This window comes from Heloderma suspectum, chromosome 1, assembly GCF_057233095.1.
Source record: "Heloderma suspectum isolate Gila_16-S chromosome 1, 16-S_ref, whole genome shotgun sequence".
Lineage (NCBI taxonomy): Eukaryota > Metazoa > Chordata > Lepidosauria > Squamata > Helodermatidae > Heloderma > Heloderma suspectum.
Genome location: NC_139458.1, coordinates 191,873,547 through 191,885,712, shown reverse-complemented (window position 1 = coordinate 191,885,712; position 12,166 = coordinate 191,873,547). Strand labels below are relative to the sequence as shown.

Genomic DNA, 12,166 nt, shown 5'->3' with positions numbered 1-12,166 from the left:
GTCTCCGTACTGTTGCTACTGGTATAGCAAGATAAAACATGTTTTTTGTCTCTGTACTGTTGCTACTGGTATGGCAAAGATAAGCCTTGTGGTAGGGGCCAGTACTCACACAGTGAGCCGATACACACAAACAGCTTGCTAAGTGGAACAGCAGCCACACACAGATGGTTTCAAGCAATTCCATGTGGCAGCAGTTTCATTAGATAGCACATTGCTACAGGCGAGTCCTCTTACATTTGCACAAAAATTGCAAATTAATTTCAATTGTTTTACTTCTTTCTTCAGATACACCAGGTCCTCCGACACGAGTTCAGCCTGTTGAGATCACTAAAGATTCTGTAACATTAACTTGGGCTGAACCAGATGAAGATGGCGGCAGCCCTATCACTGGCTACTGGGTTGAACGATTTGACCCTGATCAAGATAAATGGATACGATGCAATAAAATACCAGTTAAAGATACAACATTCAAGTAAGATCAGTATATGCTTACTGTCGATAGATAGATAGATAGATTTTCGATAGATAAAAAAGGCATAGAAGAAAATTATGTTGTTTGTTTTTAAATCAATAGATCTGTTTTTAAACAAACAGATCACTTTTACATATTCTTGGCTCAATATCGAATATTAGAATAAACAACAGATTGCCTGTAAAAGCTCTAAATAATTGTCTTGGTGCTCATCATTTGGGTACACATTCGCCAGTAGAATATCCTACCATCCACCAATGCCAGGTAGGAGCTACTGAACAGGGCAAGTGAAGATTGGCATGGGCGATCCCCAGGGCAGTAGGACCAATTTGGATCCAGATTTAGTCATACTTAGAACAGAGCTATTGAAATTAATGGAATTTAATTTAGTCATTACTAACTGAAGTTCCATTGATTTTGATGGGTCTACCCTGTATGACTAAATATGAATCTAACCCTAGGTATATTTTTCACACCCAAATATTGTACTTGCCTATCTTCAAAATGGCACCTTTACTATTCTGCATTTGAACTCACTGGGTTTGTTACCCTTTTATGTAATTAACTGTCTGCTTCGTTAATTTTGTTGCTGTGCTGTTACAAACCCAGTGCTTAAAAGAATTGATTAGCTTACAAACATGGATCTTCAGCAAGGCATCAACACATCATGCCATTTTTAACAGATCACTTTAGAATTATTAATCCTTAGAATTTAAGCAATTCAAGTATATCATGTTTCCTAACCAACAGCGTAGTAGTTAAGTACCCCTGTCCAGTGTCTCGGGCTCTACAATACTGCAGTGATGGGAAACCCCTTTAGCATGCAAAAGCTCTCTGCATACATCAAATTCTCCACACACACAAGAAACCTCTGGATTGGGGGAAAGTGAATTATGGTATATATATGGCAAATACAAATTAATTCTTTCTTTGCACCTGTGGGATGCTATAGGCCAACAGATACACAGAATACAGCTGTGTTTAAAGAAATGTTTATTTTTAGCATTGAGTAGTACTAAATATACCTTTAATACATCATCATCATCATGATTATTAGGGTAAAAGGTCTTACAAACCACAAGAAGTACAAGTTCCGCGTCTTGGCAGAGAATCTTGCTGGGCCAGGGAAACCAAGCAAACCGACAGATGCCATCTTAGTGAAGGATCCCATTGGTATGTAGATGTTTTTCACAGATCAATTTTATAACTCAAACCAAGTTATAACGTTGGGATTTCAAATCTAAATGTCTCATTTATACCCAGATCCCCCATGGCCTCCCGGAAAACCAACGGTGAAAGATGTTGCTAAGACCTCCTGTTTCCTGAATTGGACCAAGCCAGAACATGATGGTGGTGCCAAAATTGAGTCCTATGTCATTGAGTTGTTAAAGACTGGCACGGATGAGTGGGTAAGAGTGGCTGAAGGAGTTCCCTCAACAGAACACTTCCTCAAAGGACTTATGGAGAAACAAGAATACTCTTTCCGCGTCAGAGCTGTGAACAAAGCAGGAGAGAGTGAACCCAGCGAGCCCAGCGATCCTGTCTTATGCAAGGAGAGACTGAGTAAGTAGCTCTTCATTAGTACTATGGTATATGTTCAGGGTGCAATGGAAACGTTAAAACTTTGTTTTACTTCATTGTAGCCTTGGAGCCCTGTTTCACAAACTCTCTATTTTTCTTTCCAATGGTCAAGTTCAACGTAATCTTAACAACTTTCTTCCCTGCTTTTATAGATCCCCCTTCACCACCTCGATGGCTCGAGGTCATTAATATCACTAAAAACACTGCAGACCTTAAATGGACAGTGCCAGAACGAGACGGAGGCTCCCCAATTACAAATTACATTGTTGAAAAGAGAGACGTGCGGCGGAAAGGCTGGCAAACCGTTGACACCACAGTAAAGGACACCAAATATACAGTGACACCGCTGACAGAAGGCTCTCTGTATGTATTCCGTGTGGCTGCAGAAAACGCAGTGGGGCAGAGTGACTACTGTGAAATTGAGGACTCTGTTCTTGCTAAAGACACCTTCAGTAAGTTTTCAATGCACATGTTTAGAATTCAGAGAACTTGGCTACTGTTTCTGAATGTCGGTTTTCCTAATATAAATATTGTTTATTTTAGCTACCCCTGGAGCACCATATGCACTTACGCCAGTCGAAGTGACAAAGAGACACGTTGACTTAAAATGGGAACCACCTAAGAATGATGGTGGCAGGCCAATTCTACGGTAAGAGTGATGTGTGTACGTGTGTGTGTGCGTGTGTGTGCACGCGTGTGCGCATGCACTAGATGATTAGTAGCAATATTACATAATATGCTGGAAAAGAGCCAAATGTCTGAAAAAAAACCTCAATAGAGAGGGAGTATTGATATCTAAAGGTCCAACAAGCAGGTATGGAAAATACAAGAAGTATAGAAAGAAAACCATGCGCTGATACAGATGACCAAAGGACTAAATGACAAAGTTTTCTACGATGGATTTGGTTGACTATCTGGGTTAACAGAAGGGTGGTGTGATTTTATTCCTGGCATGCATTCTGATGTGTGGTAAAGATTGGGGTTTTTATTAAGTGGTAAAGCTTTTCCCACCTTAAATACATGGTTAGCTGGTTATTTTTATTCAGCCAGAATGAGAGTGGTATTCATAAATTGAACTGGAAAGCTATAGAAAGGGAGTCATTTTGTAAAAAATGAAATGCAGGAACTGAATCCAGAACAGGAAGCCTGAGAAAACTGTAAAATAAAAATAGACTTGGTAAGAATGACATTGAGTTGCTAGGGAAGATCATCAAATGATTTGAAGGAATTAATGCTAGTGATATTAATGAAAGGTACAGTTGTCAGTCTACTGCACACATCAGTGTGGATGCCAGGCTATTCCACCTGTGCAGCTCTCTGCACAATGGAAGGAGGCTGATGGGGTTCAGCAGGCAGGGAATTCTGTATGCAAAGCAAAGCGCATGGAAGGAAGGATACAGCAGGGGGACTGGGTCATCTCCTAAATGTCTGTTAAGTGTATTAAAGATTGTTTGTTTGTTTATTCGTTTATTTATTACATTTCTGTACCCCTAATTGCTGAAGCTCTCTTTATTACATCAGTTATGTTTCTTACCTAAATGACTGATTTGCTTTTAATTCAGTCCCTCTGATTCATTTCATTGTATGGTTTTATACCCCTTATTCACACAGATACGTTATTGAAAAGAAAGACAAACTTGGCACCCGCTGGGTGAAAGCTGGCAAGACAGCTGGACCTGACTGTAATTACAGAGTAACCGATGTCATTGAAGGCTCAGAGGTTCAGTTCCAGGTTCGTGCTGAAAATGAGGCTGGCTGTGGTCATCCTAGTGAACCGACGGATATTCTGGCAATTGAAGATCCAACAAGTGAGTTACGATGAAAATTATAATGAGTGAAATGTGTGTTATGCCAAATGGTATTACAGAAAATAACATTTATTTTCTATTCTGGTAGGCCCTCCTTCACCTCCCCTCGACTTGCATGTGACAGATGCAAGCAGAAAACACATTTCGATTGCATGGAAACCACCAGAGAAGAATGGTGGAAGTCCTATAATTGGATATAATATTGAACTCTGTGAAGCGGGAACTGAAAAATGGATGAGATTAAATTCTCGGCCAGTCAAAGACTTGAAATACAAAGCTGAAGAAGGCATTGTCCCTGACAAGGAATATGTTCTTCGGGTCAGAGCTGTTAATGCTATAGGAGCTAGTGAACCATCAGACATATCAGAAAATGTTGTAGCCAAAGATCCAGATTGTAAGTATATTTCTCTTCAAAGCCATCACAAAATGAATGATAATTCCTTTGGCACACTAACTGAAATTATTTTTCTGGGGTTTTTTTTCTTACAGGTAATCCAACTATTGATCTAAAGACTACAGACATAGTTGTTGTTGAAGGTGAAAAGTTAAGGATTCCTGTTCCCTTCAGAGCTGTTCCATCTCCAACCATTTCATGGCACAAAAATGGAAAGGAGGTTAAAATAGGTGACCGAACAACAACGAAGAGCGACTACACCTCTGCCTTGCTGGAAGTAACAAGTACTGTCCATGCTGATGCTGGTGTTTACACTATTACCTTGGAGAATAAATTGGGTTCAACAACTGGTACCATCAATGTCAAAGTAATAGGTAATGTATTTTTCTTGTATTAGCAGACATTTTTCTTAGACTCATAATAGTGAGTAGGTGGCAAGACACTCAGTTCTTGGCTACTTAATAGATACATACAACATAAGCCAATGTAGATACCTTCCTTCTATAATAACTAGATATCCCAGTTACGATGGAGAATAAAATAGATAAACTAGTCATCTGATTAGGAATCTGTCAGCATGAGGAAATGTACATTCTATACACATGATTTATCACCAATGTGTTTATTGTCATATGTGTTGTGCATAATATTTGTGTCAATTCAGTTTTCATGCCTACTGGTATTTAGTTAATTAATGCTACTTGTGTGCATATTATTATTCAATTAGGTCTGCCTGGACAATGCAGCTCTATTAAGGCAAGTGAAGTGACTAAAAACTCATGCAAAGTGACCTGGGAACCTCCAGAATTTGATGGCAATACTCCCATATTACATTATGTACTGGAACGAAGAGAAGCTGGTAGGAGAACATACATACCAGTGATGTCTGGTGAAAACAAATTGGCATGGAATGTAAAGGATCTTATCCCGAATGGTGAATACTACTTCCGTGTTAAAGCTGTCAATAAAATTGGAGGAGGTGAATATCTTGAACTGAGAAATCCAGTGGTTGCAGAAGATCCAAAGCGTAAGTTTTTATTTTGCTGGATAATCATATAGACTGAAAATTAAAATAGTTCCTCTGTGCCTTCTGTTTATACATTATCTTTGCAATTTTCAATATACAGAACGTCCAGATCCACCAGTTGATCTTGAGACTCACAATCCAACATCAAAGTCAATAACACTCACATGGAAGCCACCACTGTATGATGGAGGAACCAAAATTATGGGCTACGTTTTGGAAAAGCTTGTTAAAGGAGGAGAGAAGTGGGAAAGATGCAATGACTTTTTGGTTCCCCTTTTGACTTACACTGTAAAAGGTCTTGAGGAAGGCAAAGAATATCAGTTCCGTGCCCGTGCAGAGAATGCTGCAGGTGTCAGTGAACCTTCTAATGTTACTCCTCTGGTGAAAGCGGTGGATCCCATTGGTACGTTTTGCACTTTTGCCCTGCCCATTTTTTTTTAATGTGTGAAAATTCTGGCCTCTGTTATAGTATCAAATGTAAACTAAACTATGTTTTATTGTTACAGAGGCTCCAAAGGTCTTCCTTGGCGCTGGTCTGCAGGCTGGCCTTGAGGTAAAGCAAGGTTCTGAGATTCCACTCGAAGCACGTGTTTCGGGGTCGCCTTACCCAAGTATCACTTGGTTATGGAATGATGATGTTATTAGACCAGAAGAAATTAAGAAGAGAGTTACCAAGATTACTAGGAGAAAGAAAGGTGAAGTTGAAGAAGACGAGCCTTTCCATTTGTCCTTGCCGGAGCGTTTGAACATTGACAATAGCAGACAAGGAGAGTCTTTGCTGGTTGTTCGGGACTCAATCAGAGCAGACCATGGCACATATACTATCCGAGTTGAAAATGATCACGGGATTGCAAAAGCTTCATGTGAAGTCAACGTGTTAGGTATGTCCATATCCATAATGTGTTCGGCATGTTTTTTTCTTCAAAATGTACAAATTGATACAGCAAAGTGGTACTCTGTTTTTGTTTTTGTTTTCAAACCAGATACACCTGGCCCACCAGTCAACTTTGTTTTTGAAGATGTTCGAAAAAATTCCATTACTTGCAAGTGGGAACCTCCTCTTGATGATGGCGGAAGTGAAATATTGAACTATATCTTGGAAAAGAAAGACAACACAAAAGCTGAAATTGGCTGGGTTACTGTCACTTCAACACTTAGGCATTGCAAATATAACGTGATCAAACTGATTGAAGGAAAAGAGTACCTTTTCCGTGTGAAAGCTGAGAACAGAGTAGGGGCTGGACCTCCATGTACTTCAAAGCCTGTTGTAGCTAAAGATCCATTTGGTAAGTCTTGTACTGTGTCTAAACATATGCAACATTTCCCCCCAAAGACAAGTGCATTAATCATCATCATCATCATCTTACACTGATATTGTACTTAAATCTTAAAACTTAATTCTATACAATAATCCAGAATATAAACCTAGTGGAGAGATATGGCTCAATTACATCTCCTGGTCATTAGCTCTGAGTGCAACGTGTTAAAAAACAAAATAGGTCAGTCCAAGCCAGTTGGCTGTAAAGCTTGTAGGTTCAGTTTTCCCATCTTGTCTTGAAATACCTATCTCTTTGACATAGATGGGCATTATTAGCATTATATCCTTGAAATAAGGGTACACTGAGCTAGAAAGGTCATCTGACAAAAAGCAAATTCTTGACGTGTCCACCAATGCAAATGAATGGAAGGGCAGTTCATATATACAAAGTGGGAAAAGAAGAATGATGAAAGACTCGGTCTTTCTCTGTTTCCATGTTCATGATCATAAATCCCACCTCCATTCTATGTCAAACATGCAGATATGTGCAGTTAGGGAGTTGCACAGGGAAATATGTACATGTAGTGAACTGTATTGAACTCAGCTTCGTTCCACTGGTGCATGTGCTCGCTGAAGGCCAAATTACATTTTACTACACACGGGAGTCTCTGAATTCGATTGAACCAGTAGTACTGGGAGTAATAGACATTCTCCCAATCTAACTCATGTCCCCCCACCACCACCACTAAGCATTGCCCCCAGTTTCTCCCCCTGGGAAATAAATAAAGGTGCATATAGTGGGTAATTTATCTCTCAGGCTGCAATCCTATGCACAGGTACCTGGGAGTAATACTGTTGAAATTAGTGGTACATGCTTTCAAGTAGCCATAAATAAGATTGGGCTGCACATTGCAACTGAATTTGCAAAGAAATGATAGAGGAGGAAATTAAATCCATTTCAAATTTAGTCTCCTAGACAATGATGCATGTGATCTCTCCATCTATCAAACTGAATTTCAAGTCTATATAACTAGGCATGGTCCACTAAATATTTATTTCCTTTTTTATAGGTCCTCCTGATGCACCTGATAAACCTCTAGTAGAGGAACCTACCAGCAGTAGTATGCTGGTTAAATGGAATGAGCCTAAGGACAATGGTAGCCCCATTTTGGGATACTGGGTTGAAAAACGTGAAATCAATGGAACTCACTGGGCTCGAGTGAATAGAGAACTTGTGAATGCCCTGGAAATGAAGGTTGAAGGACTATTGGAAGGATTAACGTATGTTTTCAGAGTTTGTGCTGAAAATGCAGCTGGTCCTGGCAAATTCAGTCCCCCATCAGATCCTAAAACTGCACAAGATCCAATATGTACGTTTTTAAATGTATAATATTACCAGTGGGTGCCAGAAGGGAAGTTTTAAAGGTGTATTAATGCCGATGTGTGTATTTACTTTCTTTAGTGCCACCTGGTCCACCTATTCCAAGAATTACTGATACAAGCTCAACAAGTATTGACCTGGAATGGGATGCTCCATTATACAACGGAGGTGGAGAAATCACTGGCTACTTTGTTTACAAACAGTTTGTGGGCTCGAATGAGTGGTCACGTTGCAATGACAAACCTATTAAAGTTCGAACCTATATAGTGAAAGGAATTAGGGAAGGTGCTGACTACAAACTTCGGGTTACTGCTGTTAATGTTGCTGGAGAAGGACCTCCTGGAGAAACAGAGCCTATAACAGTTTCAGAACCTCAGGGTACAGTGATTATTAAATTTAAAATGACATCTAATGTGAAGTAGTTCATGAGATTATAAACTAATTAATTGCCTCTCTTTCTCTGTATACAGAGCCTCCCACTGTTGAACTGGATGTTTCTGTCAAAGCAGGTGTTCAGATATTAGCAGGTCAAACCCTTAGACTTCCGGCTGTTGTTACTGGACGCCCTAAACCTACAATTGTATGGACTTTAGAGGATGGGGAAATTGACAAAGAACGAGTTGTGATTGAAAATGTTGGTACTTCATCTGAGTTGATTATCAAGAACGCACTCAGAAAAGACCATGGAAGATATGTGATTACTGCAACTAATGAGAGTGGCTCTAAATTTGCTGCAACCAGGGCAGAAATATTTGGTAAGAAATACTGCATACACTGAAATTAACACTGAAATTAAACTATTTGTACTCTTTAATTACATCTCATATCTTCTTTTCTAGATGTTCCTGGACCGGTTACTGACCTACATCCTGTAGTGGTGAATAGAAAGATGTGTTTACTTAACTGGGATGATCCCAAAGATGATGGAGGAAGTGAGATCATAGGCTTCATTGTAGAAAGGAAAGATGCCAAAATGCATACATGGAGACTAGCTGTAGACACAGACAGATCTAAGTGTGATATTACAGGTCTTGTTGAAGGACAAGAATATAAGTTCCGTGTATTTGCCAAGAACAAGTTTGGCTGTGGTCCACCTGTTGAACTGGGACCAATCCTTGCCGTTGACCCCAAAGGTAAAGTTGTTGTGTTGATGTAAACCATGATAGCACTTCTGGATAGAGGATTCCTTTTTTTTCCTTCTAATTTGAAATTTAAAAGTTATACAAACATATTTCCTTCCATATAGTCTTTTATCATTAGAATAACTATTCCAATATGCCCAAAAAAATGAGGGCCAATTTTTCTCACAGTTGAACATGGAGTATATTAATCTCTTAACAGAGGACATTTGTAGTGTCAGGAGAAATGATTCAAAATACCTGCAATCCAGTCTTGGGACTGTGCTGATTGCTCTTGGTCTATAAATGGTAGACTGAACTCTAGCAGGTCCAGCACAGGTAGCATAGGCTGAGAGAGTGACTATTGCATAAAAATACACATATGACTTTATATATATTGCTTCAGATATCTCTGTTCGTACCATGTTTAGAACATGCATAATAAAGAACTGAAGTGTCAAGAAATGGCATATAGGACAAATGGTCTGCTAAAATCCAAAACTTTATACGTTTCATATAGATACACTATCTGTATGGTCACTGGGATATAAACATGCATTTCTACAGAGAGGACTTGATGAATATCAATAATCAGAATGTTCAGACTGAGATTCTGACAGTAGAAGTTTCAAATTGTCATATGAACAGAGAAAAAGATTAATTATGCTTCTCAAACAGATATGGAATGCTACTGTGATACAATTTCCAAAGAGAGATTAATATGCAGTTTCCTGCCCCTGTTCATAGAACAGAAAAGCCCCAGATATATATGATGGCTGATTCTGACAATGCTTTCCTCCACTGGAGTACTTCTTGGAATGATAAGCATGATGGAAAATGTTGCACAAAGACAGAACGTGTAATGCTTTCCATGTACATCTGCATAGGAATCTTCCTAAAAGCACTCACATTGGTGAAATGTTGCATGAGAAGAAGCCCAAAAGTGACATAAAAACTTTTCTGCTCCGTTTTTACATAGACATGCATGTTGTCCAATTTTTCCATCCTCCCCACCACAAGTAATATGTCCATTAATGCATTTTTAAGTTAGTCTAAGGCTGTTCTGTTTCAATGAGAATTTGAGGTCTGTTTTAAAGAGAAGATGTAGGGAAGGGGAATCATTAAACATCTGCAGAGCTTTCCCCCCTAATTTTGATTAACATGTTTTTGCATGTTTCAAGCCTCTGGGAAGATTCATATAAACCCAAATAATTCAAATCATAATTTAAGTATTATTACCTTGATCACCAGTGAAACTGCTGCACAACCATAAACTGGTCATAAAAAGGCAAATGTTTCCATGAGAATGTGTGTGAATTAAACTTGTCACTGCTCCTTTCTTGTCACCACAGGCCCTCCCTCTGCCCCTGAGAGGTTTATGTACACAGAGAGAACAAAATCATCCATTACTCTTGACTGGAAGCCTCCCCGTAATGATGGTGGCAGCCCCATCATTGGCTACATTGTTGACAAGAGAAGACATGACTCTGATAAGTTTGAAAGAGTCAATAAGAGACTCTGCCCAACTACTTCACTCCTTGTTGAAAATCTTGCCGAGTTGCATATGTATGAATTCCGAGTCAAGGCAGTCAATGAGATTGGGGAAAGTGAACCATCACTGCCTCTTAATGTGGTTATACAGGATGATGAAGGTGAGTCTATTTAACAGAAAGATTCTGAATTTACCTATAAATATCACAATTAGGTTTTTACGCTAGGTTTTACAGTAACTTAACCTGATACCCTGTTGCCTTGGTGTGCTCATCTTATTTTTCAGAACCTCCCACTGTGACTTTACGTCTGACTGTTCGGGGAGATACTATCAAAGTAATGGCAGGGCAGCCAGTCAACATCCCTGCAGATGTGACAGGTCTTCCAATGCCAAAGATTGAATGGTCCAAAGATGATGTTGTTATTGAGAAAACATCCGATGCCCTTAAGATCACCAAAAAAGAAGTATCTAGAACAGAGGCAAAAACTGAACTCATCATGCCTGCAGCAGTTAGGAATGATAAAGGCACTTATACAGTTACAGCTTCCAATCGTCTTGGCTCAGCATATCGCAATGTTCACGTTGAAGTATTTGGTAAGTACATGATTTGCTGCTTGAATGACCAACGTTTTCTGTGTTTATTTCTACCATAACACAGTAATGACATTGGTTTTATTTAGATCGTCCTTCTCCTCCAAGAAACCTCACCGTTTCTGATATTAAAGCTGAATCTTGTTGCTTAACTTGGGATGCCCCGCTTGATAATGGCGGCAGTGAGATTACTCACTACATTATTGAGAAACGTGATGCAAGCAGGAAGAAATCTGACTGGGAAGAAGTATCCAGCACTGCGGTGGACAGACGATTTGGGGTAAAGTTTCAGTCTTGATTTCATAGATAAAATGCATGGACTTCAAGTGGAAATGAGTTTATGTAGAATTACCCAAGCTGCTGTTATGCTGCCCATCTTCTAGATTTCCAACAACTGTTTCCCATTTAGGTATCTCTATTCCCTTTAATGCTAAAAGAAATGAAATGTAAGGTTTGCCATTATTTTATGTGGGGGGGAAATGAAATAGGCAAATCAATACTCTACACAGTGGTACCTTATTCCCAACCCTTGCTGCAGGGCTGCGAGTTGACTGTGCGCCAGTGCTGAGTCAGTAGCAGTCAGTGCAGATGGGTTAATGATATTGGAAAGCATCTTTGTGAATGTCAGTTTTGCACAAATCATAGAATCATTGCATTGGAGAGGCCCATTTAGGCCATCTAATCCAACCACCTCAGTACAGGAAATCCAGAGCTAGGACATCTCCTGACAGACGGCTGTTCAGCCTCTGCTTGAAGACATCCAACGAGGTAGCGATCCTGTCGCCCAGATAATTAGTTCCATTGGTGAACTGCTCTTACCATTAACAGGTTTCTCCTAATATTTTAAATGAAATCTACCCTCTGGTAACTTAAGCCAATTAGATTTAGTTCTGCCTTCTGGAACAGCAAAAAATCAAATCTTTGCCTTCTTCTATGTGACAGCCTTTTAGGTACTTGAAGAGTGCTATCACATCCCCCCTCACTCTTCTGTTCTGTAGGCTAAACAGACCCATTTCCTTCAGCCTTTACTAATAGGATTTGTTT

General features: G+C 39.5%; 1 protein-coding gene across 1 annotated transcript in view; it reads left to right on the top strand.

Annotated features, from left to right (window-relative positions):
• Positions 1-12,166, top strand: part of TTN (titin) — a 310,226-nt gene that overhangs the window by 219,580 nt on the left and 78,480 nt on the right. The window contains exons 214-232 of the mRNA XM_084814765.1: positions 286-472; positions 1,530-1,645; positions 1,736-2,035; positions 2,206-2,505; positions 2,597-2,702; positions 3,665-3,861; positions 3,950-4,255; positions 4,351-4,629; positions 4,983-5,282; positions 5,383-5,685; positions 5,789-6,163; positions 6,266-6,568; positions 7,611-7,910; positions 8,003-8,299; positions 8,392-8,676; positions 8,761-9,054; positions 10,392-10,691; positions 10,817-11,125; positions 11,212-11,402. Coding sequence (XP_084670891.1) covers positions 286-472; positions 1,530-1,645; positions 1,736-2,035; positions 2,206-2,505; positions 2,597-2,702; positions 3,665-3,861; positions 3,950-4,255; positions 4,351-4,629; positions 4,983-5,282; positions 5,383-5,685; positions 5,789-6,163; positions 6,266-6,568; positions 7,611-7,910; positions 8,003-8,299; positions 8,392-8,676; positions 8,761-9,054; positions 10,392-10,691; positions 10,817-11,125; positions 11,212-11,402 — 5,048 coding nt within the window. The remainder of the gene's footprint in view (positions 1-285; positions 473-1,529; positions 1,646-1,735; positions 2,036-2,205; positions 2,506-2,596; positions 2,703-3,664; positions 3,862-3,949; positions 4,256-4,350; positions 4,630-4,982; positions 5,283-5,382; positions 5,686-5,788; positions 6,164-6,265; positions 6,569-7,610; positions 7,911-8,002; positions 8,300-8,391; positions 8,677-8,760; positions 9,055-10,391; positions 10,692-10,816; positions 11,126-11,211; positions 11,403-12,166) is intronic.